This window comes from Pseudopipra pipra, chromosome 11 (genome assembly GCF_036250125.1).
Source record: "Pseudopipra pipra isolate bDixPip1 chromosome 11, bDixPip1.hap1, whole genome shotgun sequence".
Taxonomy (NCBI): Eukaryota; Metazoa; Chordata; class Aves; order Passeriformes; family Pipridae; genus Pseudopipra; species Pseudopipra pipra.
The window spans coordinates 9,526,979-9,549,432 of NC_087559.1; the positions used below are offsets into that span (position 1 = coordinate 9,526,979).

The 22,454-nt window shown below is 60.1% G+C and overlaps 1 protein-coding gene across 9 annotated transcripts; it reads right to left on the bottom strand.

Annotated features, from left to right (window-relative positions):
• Nucleotides 1-653: 653 nt before the first annotated feature.
• USP19 (ubiquitin specific peptidase 19) lies at nucleotides 654-22,343 on the bottom strand. 9 transcript variants are annotated; one of them, XM_064667393.1, is made up of 28 exons: nucleotides 22,213-22,324; nucleotides 18,441-18,540; nucleotides 18,041-18,285; nucleotides 15,991-16,047; nucleotides 14,752-14,880; nucleotides 14,069-14,202; nucleotides 13,340-13,747; nucleotides 12,749-13,016; nucleotides 12,458-12,614; nucleotides 12,286-12,357; nucleotides 11,633-11,748; nucleotides 11,121-11,335; nucleotides 10,632-10,833; nucleotides 10,425-10,558; nucleotides 10,077-10,235; nucleotides 9,887-9,997; nucleotides 9,609-9,719; nucleotides 9,352-9,453; nucleotides 8,823-8,963; nucleotides 8,523-8,641; nucleotides 8,159-8,296; nucleotides 7,705-8,069; nucleotides 6,923-7,033; nucleotides 6,157-6,373; nucleotides 5,680-5,832; nucleotides 5,411-5,574; nucleotides 5,152-5,330; nucleotides 654-905 (listed from the first exon to the last, which is right to left on the bottom strand). In XM_064667393.1, exons 3-28 carry the CDS (start codon nucleotides 18,147-18,149, stop codon nucleotides 765-767), a joined length of 4,212 nt encoding a protein of 1,403 aa, XP_064523463.1. In that variant the 5' UTR covers nucleotides 18,150-18,285; nucleotides 18,441-18,540; nucleotides 22,213-22,324; the 3' UTR covers nucleotides 654-764. The 9 variants fall into 9 exon arrangements, with proteins under 9 accessions (XP_064523463.1, XP_064523465.1, XP_064523461.1 ...); XM_064667391.1 differs by lacking the exon at nucleotides 654-905 and adding an exon at nucleotides 2,157-3,289 and having other exon boundaries at nucleotides 11,121-11,299; nucleotides 22,213-22,325; XM_064667389.1 differs by lacking the exon at nucleotides 654-905 and adding an exon at nucleotides 2,157-3,289 and having other exon boundaries at nucleotides 11,121-11,329; nucleotides 22,213-22,325.
• Nucleotides 22,344-22,454: the final 111 nt, after the last annotated feature.

The window sequence follows — 22,454 nt, forward strand, 5'->3', positions numbered from 1 at the left end:
CTCTGGCACCGGCACGGGGGCGAGGCGGGGGGCGCCGGGGGACAGAGCACAGCCGAGTGGACACCGGGCACTGGGGACAGCGACGGACAGAGTGGCAACGGGGGACAGGGGGACTAGGGAGAGCGGGGAACACCAGGGAGCGGGGCGCTAGGGACAGCAAGCAATAAGGCACACCAGGGGACACCAGGGAGGGGGGCACGAGGGACAGCAGGCGACAAGACACTGTGCGGGGACGAACAAGGGACGGAGCACTTCAGTGCACACCAGGACTTGCAAGTCCCACCACACCAGCACCAGGGCACAGCAGGGGACACCAGGCACTAAGGCGGCAAGATCGCACCGGGGACACGAGACAACAGGGTGCAGTCAGTGGCAGAGCGTAAGGAGAGGCAGCAGGCACCAGAGGACACTGTGTCCCTCCACTGCTGTAGAGTGCAGCCGGCAGTGGAGGGGACCAAGAAACACTGGTCCCTGTGGGACATTAGGGGACTGCGACCACCAAGTCACACTAAGGGATACAGAGCACAAGGGCACCTGGAGCAGCAGGCTGCTGGGAGTACCAGCAGCACACTGGGGCCATGGTGCCCTGGGGGGAGGAAGGGGGCCTTGCCAGGGACCAGAGGTCCCAGGGGACAGCAGGCAGCAGAGGCGAGTGGAATTCAGTGAGTTTAATGAGCGCAGGACAAACCCTGACCTCCCCCCATCCCCCCCCCCCCCAGTGCCTGGCCCTGCCCGCACCCCCGGGGCAGGCACCCCGTGACACCCTAGTCGACTTCTTCCATGCTGCTGTAGGACGGGGCCGGGCGCTCGGCGGGGCTGGCGAAGCGCTCAGGGAGGCCTTCCGCAGCCAGCGGCGGGGCTCCTTCGGGGGCCAGGCCGGATCCGAACGGCACTGGGGGCAGTCCCTGCAAGCAGAAGGTGAGCATGAGAGGGAGACGACCAGGCGAGTGAGAGGGAGACTTGCACCCTGCCCACCCATCTTCCTCCCTGCTCTGGGGGGGCTGGAGGGGTGCCTGGGGGGACACAGCCCCTTGGGGTAGAGACCCCATGCAGCACCTGCAGCCCCAGGGTTTGGAGGGGAGCAGCATGCCCAGGGCCCCCGGAGGCAACCCCAACCTGCCCGCCCAAGGAGAGCCAGGCCACAGCACACTCCTGCCCCGGGGCTGCTGTAGCCAGTGCCGGTTGGAGGAGAGCCCCACAGCTCAGCACAGGCAGCAGCGAGGGGACACAGGCAGGTTGCCAGCACCTGCTGGGGGCCCGAGGAACAGCGCAGGACCAGAAGGGATTTCCAGGGCTGAGAGCACCTTTTCGGGCCTTGCCAGGGGCCACCCACCGCCGGTGAGGGCAGGCAGGTGCAGGCAGCAGCTTGTGGGCCCCAACCCCACGGCACCAGCGCCAGCTGGAGCAGAGGTCAGCCCACCGGCGCCGGGCACTGACTCAGCCCCACGAGGCCAGCACCGTGGGCGAGCGAGGGAAGCCGCCGAGACCCAGGGCTGCAGACAATGAGGCGACTGTTCCAGGACAGGCACCTCATGACCACGGCACAGCCCTGCCGGGGCTCCCTGGCTGGGACTGGCTTGGGCGGGGAATAAACCACGGCACATGTGGAGGAGGGGTGTGGGACAGAGGTGAGGGGAGTTCGGCTCAAGCCCCAACCTAAAATGCAGGTGAACCCCTTCCCTGCCACGCATCCTTCCCAAGCCAGCCAAGGGCACTGCCAGCAGGACAGTAGCAGAGACGGAAAAGAAAGTCACAGGGCTCTGAAGTCACCTTGCACACCCAAATATGCCAGAGCTGTCTGAGCCACACTGAGCCAAGGGCAACACGTCTCAATGTCAGACACCGCTGAAGCTGCAGCCCGTGCTCCAGTCCCAGGGGAGTGCCTGCTGCCGGCCCCGCTGGGCACCCCACGCCCTGCACGTGTCCCACAGGGCTACCGCCCCACAGCTGGGAGCAGAGCCCAGCTTGTGCCTCATGGCACTGGCAGGCAGAGCTTTCCCTTGAGCCCGCTGCCACACAGGGTGCACCAGGCACCCGGCAGAGCACAAGGAACAGTCCTGGTGCCAGCTGGGCCACAGAGTGGCCTCAGGTGACCCCAGTGCAGGGTCCCTGCCTCTGTGTGAAAGTTCCAACACACAGGACAGGGATGCTGCATCTCTTTGGAAAACCTGGCTTTATTAATGCACTGAGATCCTACCTGTCCTCCCCAACCCCATGCCGCTCCCGTAGCATGGGCAGTCAGTCCCCTCACAAATGAGGGGCTGCACCACACTCCCCTGGCAGAGACCAACATCCCCAAATGCTGACAGCCCACAGCCTCAAGGACTAGTGGGAGCCAACAGCCCAGAGGCAGGTGCTCACCATGGGCACCCCAGTCCAGATTGCCAGGTTCCCTCCCCAGGAGCCATCCAGGGCTGAGCAGGGAAGCACACAAGCCCTCAGTGACAAGCCCATTCAGCCCCAGCACAGGAGCGCGGTGCACACAACTCCTGGTGCGCAGGCAGCTGGCATCAGAAGGCTCAGCGGGAGGCTGGCAGGACAGACTGGGCTGGCCAAGGAGCCACGGGTCGCGCCAGCCCAGAGGAAACTCTAGGCTCCTGCAGCAGCACAGTTGAGAGGGGCGGCCAGCCAGGACCCATGTCAGGGCATCCTGCCCTTGCTGCAGCCTCTCGGCAGGTCTCCAGTTCCTTCTTGGGAGCCAAGCAGAGATAGTCGATGTGCCCATGGGGGTCCCAGGTCCCAGCTGCGCTGCAGCAGCAATGTCCCTTCTTGTGCAGCAGGTAGCCATGAGGTCTGCCCCAATCCCAGTAAGGGAGGGCAGAGGAGCTCCTGGTTCTGGGCTGCGCCTTGGCAAGGCAGCGGGCTGGCCACACAGCCCTGCCAGCTGGCACAGGAGATGCCAGAGCAGACAGGCAGGAGCCGACGGCCCCATGCTTCCCTTGGCGAGTCCTTCCCGGAGGTTTCTGTCCTGCTGCCCGATGTCTTGGTCGTGTAGCATCCTAGGACGGCACGTGCCCTGGCGGCCCTGCTCCTGCAGCTGGCCATGCGCCTGTGCCTATCTCCAGCGGGGCTGGTAAATGAGTGGGTAGAAGACATTCAGGAAGAGAGCCACAATTGCGGCCGTGGTGGCCAGGACAAAGTATCTGATGCAGCCTTCATCAGGGTGCTGGGGGGTGCCCGGACTTCGCTTCTGGCCACGGGGCCTCCAGGAGTTTCTTGAAGGCCTTTGGGGCGCCTCAAGCTGCAGCTCTTGTTCTTCAGCCTCCAGTTCCTGCCAGATCAGAGAAGCCTGCGATGTGGAAACCTGCGTCAGCACTTGGAGAACACAACGGGCAACACCCCTCTCCATCCCCCGGGGCAGGCGGCTGCCTGCAAGCCCAGCCCCGTGCCCAGCCAGCCCGCCTCCCCATGCAGCACCGTCTCGCGGTCACGCCCGCCCCCGCGGCTCTTCAGGGTCTCCGGTGTGTGGTGCTCTGGTGGGTGGCTCTGCAGGAGGGAGCATGGGCAGCTGCCGGGCAGGGTCTTCATGGGACTGCAGGGAATGAAGCAGGCAGCTGGATCCCGGTGGAGCAGATGCACTGGTATTGGTGGGTCCAGGTGGCAAGGGAGCAGGCAGCAGCCAATCACAGCCCAGCTTCTGTGATCCCAACAGGATCTTTTGGATGACAGCCAATCCAGAGCCAGCTGTGGCAGCAGGAGCAGGAGGTGCAGTCACAGCACAGCCAGTCACAGCTCTGCTTTGGTGGGTGGGAATGCTCCAACAACCAACTGCAGCCCAGCTTCCAGGAGGATTATCCACAGGCAGCCAGTCACAGCTTGGCCCTTCATGTTGGTGATCGTGATCATGCAGAGCAGCCAGTCGGGGTGGAGGTCTTTGGAGGGTACCCCGTGCCTGGGAGGGTCCAGGTGGTCCAAGGTGCTCTGGGACCTGCTGAGCCCCAGTGGGATCCAATGCATCCCATCGCTGCAGGGGATCCAGCGCTGCCAGGGGCCCACTACCACGAGGGGACCCGATGAGCCCCAGTGCCATGGGGCATACGGTGAGCCTCACTGCCAGCTGGGCCCCTGAAGGCTCCCACTGCCGGTGTGTGAGGAGCAGCACAGCTCTCCTGTTGCTCAGGCCGCCCCCAGCGAGTGGAGCTGCTCCAGGACACGTACAGTCCCCCAGGACAAGAACAGCCCAGGCAGGTGAACACCAACATGCCAGACAGCCCCCCTGGCCTCAGGGACGGGCAGCTCCTGTCCCCAGATGGCAGAGCCAAGATGCCTAACCACCACCGGGTCAAGGGCTCCACGAGCCAGACAGACAGGGAGGTCAGGCCAGAAGGGCCCCTCAGGGCACACACGTGCAGTCATGCCAGAGATGAGCTGAGCATTGTCCTCAGATCCTGTGGGGCCACAGGAGTGCCGAGCACAGAGGGAAAGTCTGCAGCACAACGATGCAGGGGGACTGCCCAGGTGGGCACTCTACTGTGCCCCAGCCTGGGCCTTTCTTTGACATTCACACAAAGATCAGCCCAACCATTCCCTGCCACTGCACGCTGAGAGCACCCTGCCGTCTGGCCCAGCCCGGCTCTCTTCCTCCTCCCCTCCCTCTCAGGCCACCCAACAACAGTTTCTCCAGCAGGCTTCTCTCCAGCACCCTGTGAAGGCTGCCAGGCCTCTGGCTCAGCACTGGCGTTTGCCTTTTTTACACCTAGCTTGGCCCTGAGCTGGGCCCCAGCAGAAAGTGTCCCCCACTCTGCCTCGAAAGTGGTTGCAGAGGGCAGGTTCTCACTGCTCCCTGACACAGCCAGCACCTACTGCACTGCTCACAACCTTCCTTCAGTGCAGACCCTGGCGAGGCTGGGCCCTTTCTGCCTCTTCCAATGCTCTCCCCACAGCGCTCCCACTCTGATGACGGGAACCAGCTCTCTCGTGATCTCTCAGGACAGGGACTGTACCAAGCTCACAGTGACAATAAGGCAAGACATGCTCCAATGCCTGGCTGGTGCAAGCTCTTTGGTACCAAATGGGTGCAGGCACTGCACCGCAGCTGTGCCAAGGTTCCATGGGTGTGGACAGAGATGGGCCACGCCCTGCACATGGGCACCTGGGCACGTTTCAAGGCTCTGTAGCTCAAACAGTGTCAAAAGGGACACGAGTGCTCACCTGGCTGGCAGCAGCTTCGGCAGAGGGGGTGCGCTCAGTGTGATGGTCTGAGGGGTGCCCTGGCAGGGGTCTCTCCACGGGAGAGTTCCTCCGGCGGTAGAAGAGAACATATGCGTATCTGGTCACCACCTGGCTCTCATCCACGGTGGTGACTGTGCTGTCGTCAAAGAGCCGCCAGCCTGAGAGGAGAGAAGGGTTAATCCAACAGACAGGTCACACCTGCAGCAGCAGGGGAGAGGAAAGGGTGGCAGATCCTCACCTACGTCACTGCGCTGGCTGTTCTTGTCGTTGGGCAGGCGGGCGTACGCCGTGTAGTGCCCCCCAATCATGCCTCCGTAGTGGTTGATCACAGCGTACAGGTCATACATAGGCAGTTGCTGCTCACCCTTCCGGCCGATGCAGAACTTGCTCAGGTCCAGGCTCCTGAGGAGAGACACAGGGACAGTCAGGGGTAATCAGCGTTAGGCAGGGAGAGGCCATGCTGCAGGTCAGCACAGGCAGCGGCCACGTCATCCCCCAGGCCCTCACCGGACAGGGAAGTCCACCATGTCATTGATCTTGTCCCTCCAAATAAAGCTGCGGAAGGAGAAGCGCTTGAGCTGGATGATGAGGACGTTGGGCAGCCGCCACAGCATCAGCTGCTTGGAGGCCTCGCGGTGCTGCTTGCACTTGGGGCAGTACCTGAAGGAAGAGTGTGCTCGTTACCGGCATGGGGAGAGCCTCAGGCCTCGCAGCACAGCCCAGCCCCAGGGTCCCCACATGTGGGGCTGGCAGAGGGGATGCAGGAGGGCTCAGCCTTCTCCATCAAGGGCAGGCCAGCACAGTCCTGCAGAGCACTGGCACTGCTCCCTGCTGGCTTATGGCTGCCCTCCCCAGTGCACAGGGAAGGCCAGCCCAGCGCTCCTGGCTGCCAGAAGAAACAGTATGCAGGCCCAAGCAGCTCCTAGGAAACCCCCGTTGCTGCCTGGGCCTGTGGGCTGGAACCCACCCTGCTGCCTTCCTCACCACGCTTCCTCTGGGGCCAGGACTTCGGGCTTGGTGAAGAGATTGAGGCACTGCTCCAGGGTGAAGTGACCAGCCCGGGCTGCTTCACTGGCTGAGCCTGGGTCCTCCACACACTCCAACTCCTTGGATTCCACCAACACAAACTCCTTCAGGCGCTCATTGTTCTTCCACACCAGGGCGAGGGAGCAGTTGTCTGTCAGCTCCAGGGGTGTGTCACCTGTGAAGGGGCACAGACCTCACACACTTGGCCCTACCAGGCTGGACCAGGCACCCTTGCTGGGGCTCAGAGCAGTCTTGTCCATCCCAGCTCAATACAGAGATCACACAGTGATCCCAGAAAGGTAGGTGTCTCCCAGCCAGGTTCACCACGCCAGGGCAGCAGAACCCCTTGGCCAGCAGGGCGCAAAGCTGGCACAGCCCATCTCATCAACAGCACCCACACAACCAGCACTGGGTGTGGGCATCCCACTCAGACAAGAGGTGACCCAGAGATCACAGACCCCCTGCGGACACAGGTGGTTGGAAGGAGTTGACCTATTTGCTGAGGAAAGCAGGAATGTCATGCCCAAGAAGAGATTCCAGGCAGAGGCTGTGTGCAGCAGAGCCCTTCCCTCCCCTGTGTCAGATGCAGTTTACACTGTCCAGTCTGGGCCACCATCACATCTGGGTTCACCTTGTGCCAGGGAGGCTGTGGCACCCTGGCCAGGCAGATCCACCAGCCTGCCAGAGGCTATAAGGGATGAAGGTGGTGGTTTCCAGGGCTCACCTTTATCTTCAAGCTTGTATTCTCGGTTGGCAGCATCGATCTTATTGATGTAGAACTGTGTGGCACGGGCACTCAGCGAGTCTGAAGTGTGCTGGTACCCAGGGATGGCAGCTGTGAACAGGCAGGGACAGATCTGTGGTGGCACTGCCTGTCTGCCCTGCGTAGGGGCCAAGAATTTGCAGTGCCCCCACCCCCACCTCACATGCTATGGCCTTGAAGGGACACAACCACGTGTCCCGTGTCCTTGACTATTTTTAGCAGGCGCCTGCCCCTGGCAAGCTGTGCTCCTCTGCCTGCCTTGCCCCTTCACTGCACATTGCTGCCATCCTGAGATGAGTGTCTGGAAACGTGACAGCCAGGCAGCCGAGCGCGAGAGGCTGGTCCCATGCAGCTGAGTCAGAGTGAGGGAAGTGCTTCGCTCACAGCCCCCGGGGGCTCACAGCCCGCACCAGCTCTGCCCTGCTCCCACGGGACTCGAGATTTCTGCCAGCCCCTGTCTTCCCACCCCTCCCACAGCAACACAGTGCTCCAGCCTCTCTCCTCATCAGATCTCTGCTCTACTCCCTGCACCTTGCCAGGGCAAGGCAGAGTGTGGGCAGGAAGGCATTTCAGGTGAGGCAACACTGCCAAAAGACAGCTCCCATGGCCTCATTTGTGTCCCCAGTACTCTCCAGAGCAAGCTCTCAAGAGGAGAACACATACTGTGGTGGGAGGTCACCCCAAGGAGGGAGAATTGCCTGGGCTCCTGGCACAGACACAGTTAGCACTGCAGCCCCTTTTACCTTCTGGCTTGATGGCTCTCTCATAGGATGGCTCCTTCTCACAACAGCTGTCACCCTGTGACTCCATGTGCTCAGAGAAGCCCGAATCCAAGCTCAGCAGGGAACTCCTGGCTGTCAGAACCTTGCTCCGGACAGTGCCAGTGTCCCCCATCTCCGGGTGTAGCTCAGGCACAGCTGGTGAGAGTGGGGGCTCCTGCAGGAGGCTGGAAGCCCTGTCCCCCTCCCCCAGCTCAGAGGCAGAGGTGGCTGCTGCACAGCTGCTCTTGGCCAGGGGCTCCAGCTTGTCCGAGTGCAGAGGCTGCAGCCCCTGCTCCGGTGACATCCGTCCTAGCTGGAATGGAGGCTGGAACACGCTGACTGAGTACCTGGGCAAGGAGGTGGGAGTTAGAGCTGGTCAGGCACAGGGCTGAGCTCAGCTCCAGGGCAGAAGCACCTTCCTACCCTCAACTCTCACCTTGCATAGCCCTCCAGCAGCTGGGCCAGGCGGGCGTAGGTGAGGCGGGACTCCGGCACGCTGATGAGGAAGGGGAAACCGATGTTCTCGGGGCGGCACGAAGCCTTGTGGTCTGGCCAGTGTGTTTTCTGACATGCCCTGTAACACGTATGGCCCCTGCTGAACCCAGCAACCATGACCAACCTGGGCAGGAGCAGCATAGGGCCAAAAGGGGTGTGCTAGGGATAAGGGGAGCACCGCAAGCCCACCTGGTTCCCTCCCAAAGGCCAGACCCATCCCACCTTCTCCCATTAGGCTACGCTCTCCCATTCAGCCTTTCAGAGCAGGAGACCCTCCCCCCCTGCCAGGCACCAAGCCAACTCACACATTGCAGTAACCGACTCGATAGCACCTCGTGCAGCGCCTGAGTTTCTCATCCTCTGGCAGCTGCTTCTTCTGGCAGGCTGCACACTTGGCGACGGGACCGCTGGGCACCTGTGGACGCTGCAGGAGAAAGAACCCATTGGACAGGGAAGGGCATCAGGGCAAGACATGGCAGCCTCAGTGGGCATCCATTCTTGCTGCAGCTAGTCACCCTTGTGTGCAGCTCTGCCCTTCTGGCTCAGTCCCACTTGCGGCTCAGCCTCCCTGCATGCCTTCCAGAAGTCCCAATATCCCCTCTCACCTGCTGGACCTGAAGCTCCACCACTCGCTCCTTGGCCAGCTCAGGGGACAGCACCTCGAAGCAGAGCAGCAGGTCTGTCGGCAAGACCATGTCTAGCGAGTTGGACGGCAGGAACATGCGGTGGAAGTGATTCTTGATCACCTGCCAGGAAAGCAGTGGAGCATGGCTGTGTGAGGGCTGCCCCACATATCCCCTCCTCAGACAGTCACAGACCTCAGCCCCACAGTGAGCTGCGGGAACAGCAACAGCTCAGGGAGGCTGTCCTCAGCTCACCATCTCACCAGGGAAAGAGGGACATCCCAGGCCCTACTGCAGCTGACCAGCCCTCTGGAGCAGCGATCTGCCTGGCAGCACCCTGCCCATGACACTGCCACCCATGGACAAAATCCATCCCACAGACATGTTGGATATGGGCAAGTGACTGTCAGTGGCCATACTCCCTGCAGGGCTGTGGGAGCCAGACACCCACAAAAGCAGCCCATGGCTCACTCCTATGTTTAAGCACCCTCCCCAGCTTAAGCACTCTCACCTCTGCCAGGCGCAGGTTCTCTGGTTTCACACGCACACTGTGGGCCACTGACTCGAGCACCTCCATGGCACTGGAGTTCTCCTTGCTGATACTCACGAGGAACTGCCACCGAGAAAGTGCCACATCAGTCACCCCACACCAAGGTATGTGGGCCCTTACTTAACACAAGGCTTAGCCTGTTGGCACAAGACCAGCTGGCTGGGGCACCTCCAGGAGCCTTCTCAGGCTCCATCCCCAGGGTAGGTGGTGTCCTTTACCTTGATGGGCTTCTTGTGTGGCTCTTTTGCAAAGTAGTAGACAGTCAGCACCTTTTGCTTCTGTGGGAGAGGCACGGGGAGGTACAGGAAGGGGTCAAAGGTGATAGACACCTGCAGATGCAAAAGCACACTCAGTTGTGGGAAGTCCTTGTGGCTGAGATCAGCAGGGCAGCACATCCAGTGGATCTGAGATCTAGCCTTGCCCTGTGTGCTCTGAGGGTCAGGAGCCTGCTGCTGGCACAGCATGGACAGAGACAGAACATCCAGAGCTGCCCTACCTTGGAACATACTGGGCACACCAGCTTGGATTTGTACTGGCCCTGGAAGAGGTCTACTATAAACGAGTCATTCCTCATCTTGTGTCGCTGCCAAGCCTCCTCAGCTACCACCTGTGGGGAGAAAGGGCTCAGCACCTCGATAAACCACCCAGGCTGCTCTCCCAGTGACTTTGGGGAGGGACAACCTCACCTCATCGGGCCTCCCATCTGAGTCAACAGTCTCTGTGTAGGGCTTGTTCTGGATGCGGTTGAGGTCCTCGTGCAGGCCATCAAGCAGGAAGGCCATGAACTCTTGAGCATCGTGCTGGGCATAGCCAGTGAACTGGCTGGCCTTGCTGGCCACAATTGCCTGCAGGGAGCACAGCAGTCAGGGCTGGCCAGCAGCCCCCCGGCAGCACTGCCTGCCCCATGCACAAACCCTGGGTGCACCCACCCACACCCACCCAACTCTCTCTGGCACTAGCAGGGCAGGCAGGTGCCCACACAGGAGTTCTGGGGACTCACAGCAGCTGTGGAGTGCCAGTGCCAGCAGCCCTACCTTCAGTTTGGAGGGCTGGAAGGCATGGTGTGTGCCCTTCCACAGCGCCCGAAGCAGCATGGCAAAGCCGATGGCCAGGCGTCCCCCCGTCCCCAGAGGGTTGTTGTAGTTGATTTCCGACTCAAAGGACCGATCTGTAAGAGATGCAGGAGTGAGGGCACAGCATTTGAGTGGCCAGGCCCTGCCGGGCTCCCGACGTGGGCTCACCATGGAAGTAGTCACGCAGCTCCCGGGTGTTGGACAGGGACTGGATGACACTGTTCATGAAGCAGGTGTTGCCCAGGTTCACCAGCCCTGTGAAGCCAGGCAGGCAGACCTTCTTCTTCTCATCCTCATCCTCATCATCCTCCACACTCTCGGCACTCACTGGGCTGTGTGTCATCGGTGGCACCATGCACGTTGGTTTAGGCTGCCAAGCAGAGGCAGGTGTCAGGGTCATGTGCTCAGGGGGGTCTCTCTGGGAACACCACAGGAACCCAAAAGCCCAAGAAACCCCTCAGAGAGGGCTGGAGCCATCACAATATCTCCCACCAGGACTGGGATAGACAGGCCAACCGCTGCCCCTAATCCTGCCATCTATGACTGAGGAGTGCCACCTCCTCCTCCAGGAATACTTTGCCAGTCTCCAGAGCGACACTGTGGAGGCGGTATCCCTCTTTTCTCCACCCGGGTCAGATCCAGTGTGGCCCCACTCACCGATGGGATGTGTGGCTCTTGCTTCACTGCCACGTGCTCTGAGGCTGTACGGGCTGCCACACCATCCAGACCCCCATCTTCCACACGTGGCTTCTCTTTGTCACTGGTTCGGGCCTCCTCCTTGCTGGACAGGGGGTGTTGGTTACTGCCCGGAGGGTTCTTATCCAGAGGGGTAGGGCCTGTAGGCATGGCAACCTTTGCACCACCCACTGCACCTTAAAAAGGGGGAAGGGTGGGCCTGTGGTTAGCAGCACCGCGGAGCTGAGCTGCTCAGTCCATGCTCACACACAGGCTCTCTCCTACCCCTCTATCCCATGAGCAAGGAGAACAGCAGTGCCCTTCCCCTATCACTGGGCTTGCCCTGCCCCACACCCCTCCTACCTGTACCCGCTCAGCCCCTCTCCTTCCCCACAGCCCCATGCTAGAGGATCCAGCACCAACCGGCAGCTGCCAGTGGTGAGGAGAGCCTGTGCCCCACTGGGGTGGCAGGCAGGACAAGGCAGGGTGCAGACCTCGTGTGGCTGGAGCCTCCAGCCCCCCCCAGCGCTGGCTCTGGCGTTTCTTCAGGCAGACATCGATGCGAGACACTGTGAAGTTGTATGTGCACTGATCCGGCTCAATAAGATTCCTGCAAGACACCCAGCAAGTCAGGGATGCCCCAGAACCCACAGCAGCCTCAGACATGCCAAAGCCTTTGCAAGGCAAAGCCATGGCCTCCAGGCAGTAGGGACACTGCTAGCACTGATCCCGAGGCAGCCATGGCAAAGCGGGGTGGAAACCCTTGAGCCTGGCCTCACTGAGCACACAGAGGGCCCCTTTCCTGACAGACCCATTCTGCTTGGCTCCACATGCCCCCTCCTGCTGCACATACAGCCCAGAGCACACACTGGCTGGTATGGCTCTGTCCCCAAGAGCTCTAGAACATGTTGGGAGGGAACTGCAGGCAAGGAGACACTAGGATTTCCTTCCCTTCCTTGCCTTTGAGCCAGCACACAGCCAAGGCAATCCAGACTTGGGGCACTAGTGCAACACGGTGTAAGGGAAACGCCCAGGTGCAGAAACGAGCATTCCCTGCACAGAGCCACCATCTGGGACTGGCTCCTGTTCCAGCTCTGCACTCTCAGCTCCCTTGCCCTGGTGTGGATTAGAAGGACAGGAACCATACCTGAGCTTCACCTGCCACCGGAACACTGTATGGGGCCCACAGCCAGGATGGAGACGAAGGAAGTTTGTGTCACTGCAGAGAAAATGGAAGTGAGCAGAGGTGAACAAATAAGTAGCCAGCTGCAACCAGGAGATCTGCAGCAGCCTGGCATTATCCCGAGGCAAACTTGTACCTTGTCTGGAACACCAGTGTGAAGTCTTGTTCCCGGAAAAACACTTTGGATGTCTCCTTGTGGATCTCCTTCACATAGACGTGCACCACCACCAGATCATTGCCCTTCTCATATGAGTCATTCTTGACAAAGGACAGGCTCACAAAAGGCTCTGGCTCTAATCAAGGAAAGTCAGGGAGAGAGATGTTACCTTCCTTGCATGCTGAGACAGTGCTGCAAGCTGACCCAGGAGAGGTCCTGAGCAGATGTACCTTCCTGACCAGGCTCATATCATGGGCTCTGGCCACTCACCATCAGCTGCTGCTTCCAGAGCCACATCATCCTTGGACCAATCCCTCTTCTCACCATCTCTGCCCAGGGGAGGGGAGGCCACTGGGACAGCCTTAGAGCTCTCTCCCAGCACAGGTGTGCAGTCCCGGCCCCGCAAGGCCTCAGCAGGGCTGCCTGGCTGCAGGACTCTCTTCTCCACACAGGTAGCAACATGGTGGGGGAACACCTCCGTGGTAGCCGCAAGAGGTGGCATCTCCACTGGAACAGTCTCCTTAGCCAAAACCACAGCCTTTCAATACAGAAGGACACAGTGAAACACGACACCATCACCCCTGAGCTGCCCTGGCCCACTCACCTTGGCTCCTGCTAGCCAGGCAGGCACAGCTCCACACTGCCCACTCCCCCCCCACATCCCACATCCAGCTCAGTCCCATTAGCATCACAGCTCAGTGACTGCAGGGTCCTCACTTTGCCCTCTCCTCCACCACAGCCAGTTCCTCACATCAGCCCTCAGAACCCCGGAACCCATCTCAATGGCAGGGACAGGTCCTGCATCCCCTGCACAGAGGCAGAGGCAGCAGGGGTGCCCCATGCTGTCAGGTCCTCAGGTACCTTTTCCAGTGGCAGTGCAATGTCCGCCAGGGCCGTGGGCGCATCGACCTGGCTGGCTCTGCCGTTGCGGCGGCTCCCGGCCCTCCCGCTGTGCCCTTTGCCGGGCTCTGTGCTCCCGGTGACTCTGGCATTCGGCTCCTCCTCCGTTGGAGCTACTTTGAGGTATACTGCCCGCTTGGCGCTGGGGCCACTCTGTGTCCCTGGGCTGGCTGGGCTTTTTCCTCCCAGGGCCTCGCTTCTTCCCGGAGCACGCTTGGGGTTGGAGGGCTCCCGCCGGGATCTTGGTGGCTCTGTGCCTTCAGCTCTCGGCTCTTCAGAGATCAGCTCTGCAGAAGCAGCCTTCTCTTTCCCATTCTCCCAGCACGTGGCCCCTTTGGCCAGCTCTTTGGATCCATCTTTCCTTCTTTTCTGTAAAAAGCCGTGCAGCACAGTGGGAAGGTATTTAAGTAGCAGCACCTTTCAGGCTCTCTGCCAGCCCCTCACCCTCACTCTCCCTTCCCAGAGTGCACCAGGACTCTGTTCCAGAACCTGGACACTATGTGGCAAGCAGAAACAGGAGCACAAAGACACAGTCCTCCCTGGGACAAAGGAAGCTGCCTCATGCAATCTGTGGATGCAAGATGTGCCCCACATTCCCCCTGGGTGGCTCAAGAGCAGGGAGCTCAGCGCTCACCCGAGCTCCCCAGCGCTCCATAAGCTCCCTGAAAAGGCACATCCTCCCCTCCTCACCAGAAGCGAAGACCAGGTATGGAGTGGGATCTTCTTCTGAAGCACAAGCTGTAGAAAATTGCCCTTCTTGCACTGGAGCTTGCTGCAGGAGCCCTCAATCTCCTCGTAGAACTGACAGCTCCACTGGCGCCCGTCTGTAAACAGAGGGGAATGGGTACCTCAGGCAGTGCTCCAGGCAGCTGTCACCTAACCCACAGCCCCCTTTCACCTGCCCCCAGGAAGAAGGAAGCACTCATTCAGAGCCAAGAAGGCTGCAGGCAAGCTGCCACCATACCCCAGGAGCCTTCTAGGGCTCCAGCCAGCTTCCCTGAATTTGCTTTGTACATCTGGCTGGCCTCCTTCCCAGAGGGAAGGCCCTGTGCCTCCTTGCCCTCAGGGGCACAGTCACTTTTCCAAAGGATACCTCGGGGCTGACTCATTCATCCCAGCAAGCAGGGGACAAAGACACACCGGTGCAGCAGTGGGCACTTGTTCCCTTGGCACCGAGGGCAGCTCCTGCCCTCCTCAGCTCTAGAATGCTCTCCTATGGGCCCTGTCTGCTGGCTGAGGCTGTGCCAGCTGACAGCAGGGCATTGCCTCTGGTGGAAAGGTTTGATGCCTGCCTGGATCAACCCCGTGCTTGGCCCAGAGCTGTGCCAAGTCCCAATGGAGAAATGCCTGCAGCAGTCGCTCCATTCCCATACCTGGTAGTTTGAGCACACAGCCTGTGTCGGAGAAATCAGCATCTACATCCTCCACCTTCAGAGCTCCACTGCCCAAGTTCAGCTTGACAATGATCTCATCGGCATTCTGTTTCCAGTCCAGTAGCAGCTCTAGGAAGAGGGAGGGAAGTGTCACCCACTTGCTGGGGCATGAGCCTGAAGTGCCCACTCCTTGGCTGGGAATGTGGGCCTGAACACATGCTCGGTTAAGGAGGTCAGCATAGGGAACAAAGATCATGCCAGTTAAATGGGACCTGCCCTCGTCAGACAGGCCACAAACAAGAGCACGTGTTGCGGCAGGGCAGGTGAATCCCAGTGGGAACTGGAGAGATAAAAAAGGCAGCCCTGCTCCCGTCATTGCCACATGCAGCAGTGGCAGCTGGGAAGAAGGGGTGGCTCCTGCCAACGACAAAGCAATTACTGCTTTCTCAAGGAACGAGGAAGCCACAGAATTACTCTGGGGGATTCAAAGTGGACTCTGACCACAATCAGAAATTGCCACTTCCCCTTTGCATATGCAAACCAAGCAGCCCAGCTGCAACCATCAAAGCACTGTACTCCTGCCAGGTGAGCATGGCTAACACAACTGAAACACGGGCAGGCTGGCCAGCCGGGCAAGTACACTGCACCTGGGGAGACAACTGTGCAGCAGTGACACCCTGCTGCAGGCAGAACTTCCACTGTGTGCCTGTCAGGCTCCTGGTCTGGCCTTGTGATGCCCTGAAGTCATCAAGACAAAAAGGTGATTTCAACCACCTTGATTTCATGGAGTTTTGTTCTACCCTCTGTGCCACGAGAATGGTCTACTCTGGCCTCAAAGCAGGCTGGACTGAGACAGAAACCAGCTAACCCTGCCCACAGGGTGACATGGCTTGGGATCTTCCCAGCCCAGCACAATGTCCTGCTCAGAAACAAGCAGGACAGGTGTCGGCAGCAAGGCGTCCCAGGGCTGTGCTCAGTGGCACCATGACACCTGAGTCGGAAGCAGCCTGCCTCATGCCTAGGGCCTCTTCCTTGCAGGCAGCCCTTCACAACCATGTGCACCTTTCTCCACCCCTGGGAAGGCCATACCCTGTTAAGATAAACGCTGAGGCAAAGGAGTGCTCAGGTTAGTTCTGCTCAATGCCAGAGCATTGGACCAGGACAAGGTGAGCGCTTCAGATCCCTCGGCAAGGGCACTCCATGGCCATGCACTGACAGCTGGAGCACACCTCGACTTACCCTCCTCTGAGTCCTTCTCCTGGGCAGTCTCAGCCTGCTCGAGCTCAGGGCGAGACACTGGTGGGCGAGAAGCAGAGCGCAGGCAGGTCTGTCATTCTGTCACCTCAGAGCATGAGCCAGCATGCTGGCACCCAAAATTGTACACATCACCTTCTTCTCCCTTGAATCTGTGTGCAGGCCTTTTGTTCTGCATGTGCTGCTCATTTCCCTCCACTGCTTCCTCACACTTCTCCTTCCCCAGAAGCCTGCCAGCAGCCCCAGGACAGCTGCTCTGGGCCACATCACCAGTTTAAGCAGCATCACAGTGAGAACAACACAATACTGCATCACACAGGTAGTGCTGCTTTGAGGTACATCTCAATGCGGAGCCCAGCTCAGTGCACCAGGCCCCAGCCTCCAGCTGTACAGACAGGTCCTGTCTTGATCTGACAGAAAGAACCTGGTGTTTGGTTGTGCTCAAACCAACTCTGCTGTAACCAGAGAACCACATGGCCCAGCTGCACTTTAACATTTCCATTCCTGCACAAGCTGTCAACATCCACAGCCAAAACCTTCTTCCAGATCAGACTGGGGAACCAAAACAACCTGACATCTAATCCCTGCTCCCCACAGGATAACCTCTGATACCTAGAAGTGTCTCAGGGCCTGTTCTACCCCCACAGGATAGTGAGCTCTGCCAGGCAAGAGACTCAAAGTGATAGCACCTTGTCCCGGAGCAGAGAAACAGCGGCAACAGGAGCTGTGGTCTCCACTCCAGAGTACTCAGAGAGCTGTCACTGCCTCCCATGACTGGCTACAAACCAGTAGGAAACCTCTGCTGACCACCACAGCCACTGGTGCAAAGGTGCCAGTGGGGCTGGCAGTGTGAGAAGCACAGTGGCAGCAGTGCCTGGGAGATCTACAGCTTGCCCTAGCTCCTCACCACCCCCACACAGAGGGGAGAGAGGCAGCAAGGCCGCCCCTAAGGAACCCTGCCATGTTCCAGGTACAGCACACCTCCCACGTCAGAGACGGCGCTGTGCTGTGCTCTGCACCATGGGATTTCCATCAGGGACTGCACCTGGCTGCTCCAGCACAGACCTCAGCAGGCGCTCGTTTACCTTGGCCTACAAAACACCCATGGGGCCTCTGGTGGTCTAGTGGTTAGAGTGCAGGACTCGCACCGCTGGGACCCGGGTTCAATTCCCGGCCCCCTGGGCAGCTGGAGCTCGTCAGCCTTGTATGGCAATCCAGCTACGTCCTGGGGACCTCACTGCCACTGTCCAAGCTTTGCTCGGCCCCGGCAGATGAACCTCAGGATTAAAGGGTGGGCTCAGTTCAGCGCACGCTGTGTCTCACCTAAAAAATCCACTGCGCAGGCTCGAAGGGTTTATGACCTTTCCCAAATCTTCGCTTGCGAAGACTGGCCATTATACAAAACACCCTGTGATTTTGAGGTTACAACAGTCATAACGGAGCAGGCACAGAAATCAAGCAGCTTTCCAGGGCCACAGGCACACAGCCACTCCCTGCACCTGAAGCATCATTTTTTTTCATTGGCTACATGGCAGTTACAGAAGGAATTACTCTACAGCAACTATTTCACCTGAGCCGCACCCTGCCCTGACTCAGAAGCTAAAGCACTAGCCCCACCCGCAGGCCCCGAACACCCAGTCCCCGCCTCACAACATCTGGCCTCGGTAAACCTATGGGAAAGAAGCAGCACTGCCTCCAGCTGCAAGAGCACCCATAGGCTTCAGTCCCATTCCCTCTGGATCAAGGCAGGTCACACCCAATCAAAAGCAGAGCCTAGAAACAACTACTAAGGCCAACTCCAGACTTTAGCTAACAAGGCCCAACCTTCCTCACATTACTGAGGCTAAGTAGTGCCCAAAGGAAGGAGGCTACAGGTCCAGGGAGGACACTGTGTTGAAGAGGATCTCATATCATAAGCTGCAGGAAGTGATTAGTCAAATCTGCTTATCCTGCAGCAGATGGCTGCGAGGCTCCCAGGCTGCAGGGCCGAGACACCACGGGCCTGCTCACCACAGTGCTGACGAGGGGCTCTCACCTTCCTTGCTTTCCTGGTTGGCTCGATCCTTCTGCTTCTTCTTGTTGGTGGCATCATCCAAGCCCCGAGACACTCTCCTCTGGCCAGGGGCATTGGTGCTGCTGGACATTTTCAGCCGTTTGGAGGACACAAACGGCCCGCCGGGGTCGGTAATGGAGTCTGGGTCAGGGGTGCGACGTTTTCTTCCTGGCCCAGCTATCTTGGCGACTCTCTGTGGTCAAACTCTCTGGCAAGGAAGTAGTGGCCTAAAGAGAGGAGAGAGCAAGCGTGGCAGCAGGAGCAGGTGGAGAAGGCCCAACAGCATCAGGATCTGCTCTTTGCCCCAGGGCCAGTGCCCTCACATGACTTTCACTGCAGTGTTTATGGGAAGCCCCACGCAGGGCTCAGTGAGGAAACCTACCTCATCACAGCTGCTACAATGCTTACAGCCAAAAGCATGGGCCTGTCAGAGCTCCCAACACACAACCAGGGGTCTTCTGTATGTGGTACGCATTAAAAACCTGGAAAGCAATTGTCATGCTCATGGCCCCCACTATAGCAACTCTGGCTCAGAGGAGCTGCTGGCGCTAACAACACCCGGTGGCACAGTTGAGGGCAAGGACACAAGGAGGCCTGGATTTGCAAAATTGAGCCTCTGGGGTTAACTAGGGCAGCCTGCAACACAGCTTGGAGCGACAGCTATTTCAGTCAAACAGTGCCCCCGTGTAACAGGGCCAGAACAGGAGCCAGTAACGCCCTAAGAAGGAAGAAAGGGGAGCAGCAGGAGCAGGCCCTGGGACAGTCTCCCGTGACAGATGACAGTGAAGTTCCCTGGCAAAAGCAGGGCTCCTCCCCCCTTTGCCCACCAGCTGGGAGCTTAACCAGCATGACTGCACCTTGCATATTTATCTCCCAGTCAGTTTACAGACAGCGTCAGCGGGGCCTGGCCTGGAAACAGGACACCTCTACTCCTCGTGCCCCAGGGATAGGTCAGGCTGGGCAGGGCACGCAGGGCGCTCACCCCTGCCCCGTCAGACATGCCCTCCCTGCAAAGCCAGCTCCCCTGAGGTGTTTGGGAGCTGCTGGCCCAAGGGCTGGTCTGTTTGGCTCAGCAGTTTCACCCTCAGGTGTTCACAGCTTGGACACAGGAAAGCTGGAACAACCCAGTGAAAACAGTCCCACTCGAGGTTCCTCCGTGGAGGCGGTGAAAGCAGAGAGCTGGGAAGGTTTCCTCCCTCTCTGCCCCGGCTGCACGCCCTGCCAGCGCTCATCAGCCTGAGGTGGTTTGCTGTGGGGAGACAGACCCATTGGTGTGGATCGTGCCCACCCCCGGGTGCCGGCAGCCTGCTGCAGCCCCCGGTGCGCTGATTCACACACCTCCCACAGCCCGGCTCCCGTCTGAGGACATGGAGCTGAGCCTCATGGCATCTCGGTCTAGCCCAGCTCCACTGAGCCTGACTCCTTCAGTGGAAGGCAAGCCGTGCCCTTGGGAACACCCTGTTCTCCCTTTACCCGTGTACCCAGCACAGACCCCACACTCCACACGGGCACAGGCGGAGGCAGGGGGCACATCCGAGGGAGGTGCTCGGTCAGAGGGAGGAAACTGCCAGCTCTGTGCTGTGGCCCCATGTTGCCAGGGCATTTTTGTTCTAGAAACGTTTGAGGCAACAAGTAGCCACAAATGTGGAGTTGTAGCCACAAGCTATGAGGGATCCCAGAGAGAAAAGCAGTCTTGTCCTGCCCTCAGCTCCGGCAAAGCCAGTCCCACAACAGGCACTGCACCCAAACTGCTTCACTTCGGGCCAACTTGTCCCCACAACCACAAGTGAAAAGCTGAGTGCAGCCCAAGCACTGGGCACAAACTTCTGCCACCCAAAATCACCTGGAGACTGGAATGCTGAGAAGGGTCCAGCATCAGTCCCAAAGAGCTTGAAAGGGTGGGGGGGGGGCAGCAGCATCACCCTCAAGCTGCTATACACACGCTGCGTCTCCCCGGGATGCAGAAGCACTTATGACTGCAGAAGGAATGGGAAAGGGCCCCCATAGCAGGAAATGTGGCTGTGATTCGCCAGCCTGGGCCTCTGATGGCAGCTGCATGCTGCCACTCAGCTCCAGTCCCCAGCGACACCCAAACGGGTTGGCTACAGATGCTTCCTGGTGCTAAAGAAGGTAACCCGGGCTTGGCAAACATGTGAAAGCATTTTTTGCTGTATTTCTTTTGCATCTCAGGTGAAAACCCCAGGAGGAATGGGAGACAAGCAGCACTGACTGCTCTGTGCAGGGCCGAGCGAGGCTCCATTGCCTCCTTCCTGCACACCCAAAAGGGTGGCACAGGGTAACTGCTGGGCAGGGTGACCCCTGAGGAGGGTCCTGGACGCTGAGAAAGGACAGGCCTCTACCCAGGAAGGGGTGAGCAGGAGAGGCAGGGTTGCGTGCCTGCTTGTCACTCCCCCAGGAGAAGCCTGCTGCTCTCATGCCTCACTGAGTGCTCTGCTCCCTCGGGTCCTTTGCCGACAGTTATTCCTCATGGCAGGCAGGAACCAAGGGGGCTGGAGCTCTGCCCAATTCCAGCTGCCAGACTGATGGCAGCCTGGGGCCACTGCAGGCACCTTGGAGTTTTGGCAGAGGTTATTCAGGGATTAGAACAGGTGAACGGGAGACTTTCTGCCTCTCTGCCACCAGGAAACACATATTCAGGAAGGATGTTTGGCCCTCGGTGCGCAGGGGCATGGAGGTTTTGGCACCACTCCTGTTGGCACACCAGGAGTCACTGCAGGGGAGGGATGGCAGAAGGCCGCCCTGGCCGGATGCCAAGTGAACCTCTGGGAAGCACCTGATGAGCTGGGCACTCCTACAAACCCTTACTCAACCCTCCGGAGCAGGGGAGCCCGGCCATGCTGCTGCTGGAGGAGGAGGTGCTTCCCTGTCCTCTGCTCTCCCTGCCTTTGCACCAGGGCGAGCGCTGATGTGACTGCAGGATCCAGAGACCAGCCAGAGCAAAACTACTCTCTCCCAAGTCTTGCCCCAGATCAGTTTCCCAACCCAGCTTGTGCTGGGACTGCACAAACATTTTCACTGGCCAGAGGAGAGGGAGCAAGAAGCCAGGGAGAAGGGCCACCCCTCCTCACGGCAGCACCAGACTGCATTGGTGTAAACACTTGGGGCAGGACAGCAGAAGGTGTACGATGAGATGCAATTTGCACCTCATGTCTGGGGCACATTTAGCACCCGGCAGGAAGAGGCTCCCTGATTCTTGCTTGCAGCACTCCCCGAGTGCCCAAAGGCCTTTACAGGGCTAGCTGCACAGGTTGGCTATCCACCCAGCCTCATCCTTCCATTTACTTTTGGCTCCTCTACGTTCCAAAACAGAAATACATCCCTCATGTGCATTTTTGCCACCTTCTGTTCCTTGTTCCCGAGGGACAGAAATCCCAAGGCTCAAACTCATCTTTTACTTCAGTTCCTTGGCATGCCTGACACACGGGTGGAGCCAGAACGAGCACAGAGCCCCTTGGGGCAGCTCCTCCATCCAGCACTGCCACACAAAATGTTTCCAACCCGTGTGGAAATCACCATGTCCCCAACACACCGTGACAGCAGCAAGTTCCGTGCTGGGTGGGGAGCCCGGCAGGCCCAGCTCCCCCAGTCTGGGGGATACAGAATACAAACACAGAACCACAGAATGGTTTGGGTTGGAAGAGGACCTTGAAGATCATCCGGTTCCAACCCCCGCCGTGGGCACGGGCAGTGATGAGAGCGGGCAGACAGCAGCCGGCAGGCGCGCGGCCTGCCCTGCGCCGCTGCCCGGCCCCAGGCACGGGGAGAGAGCACAGGACGGTGACCGGCCCGCGTGCACGGACGGCCCCGGCGCTGCCCCGGGCGGGCAGAGCACGAGGTCACGGCGGCGGCTCCTGCCCGGGGCTGCCGCGCTCGGCCTGTCCCTCCGCGCCCCGCTCCCGGCGCGCGCCGCCGCAGCTCCTGCTGCCCCCATGCTCTCCTGCCTCGGGCTCGCCCCAGGCCGCCGCCGCCCCCCGCCGCACTGGCCCCCTCGGGCCGCATCCCGGCCTCACACCGCCCCTGGGCCCTACCCGCCGCCGCCGCGGCCCCCACCCCGCGCCGCCCCGGGCGCCGCTGGCAGCGCGCGGGCCCCTCTGCCGCCCCGGCCCGGCCGGCCCGGCCCGCCCCGCACTCACGGCCCCGCCCGCCGCTCCGGTCTGTTTGTGCCGCGCCGAAGTTCCGAGCGGGCCGACAACGGAGACAGGCCCGAGCCCGTGACGCACTTCCGGGAGCCGCCGGGCGCGCCCACGTGACACAGGAGCGCGGCGGCAGGGGGGTGCGGTCACGTGACGCGCAGTGGGGGCGGCCGCCGGCGCGTTCCCATGGCAACGGGGGGGGCCCGATCCCGGCCGTGGGTCCCGGGCCGGTCTGTGGGAGT

What these genes read in the sequence shown, in the direction of transcription:
- USP19 (XM_064667387.1), bottom strand. Translation starts at nt 18,149, where the DNA reads ATGTCCAGCAGCACCAATGCCCCTGGCCAGAGGAGAGTGTCTCGGGGC. An exon ending in CTGCTGGAGGGCTATGCAAG is followed by an intron (nt 8,070 to 8,158) that starts GTGAGAGTTGAG and finishes CTCCTTGCCCAG; the next exon opens with GTACTCAGTCAGCGTGTTCC. An exon ending in CAGCCAGCGCAGTGACGTAG is followed by an intron (nt 5,331 to 5,410) that starts GTGAGGATCTGC and finishes CTCTCCTCTCAG; the next exon opens with GCTGGCGGCTCTTTGACGAC.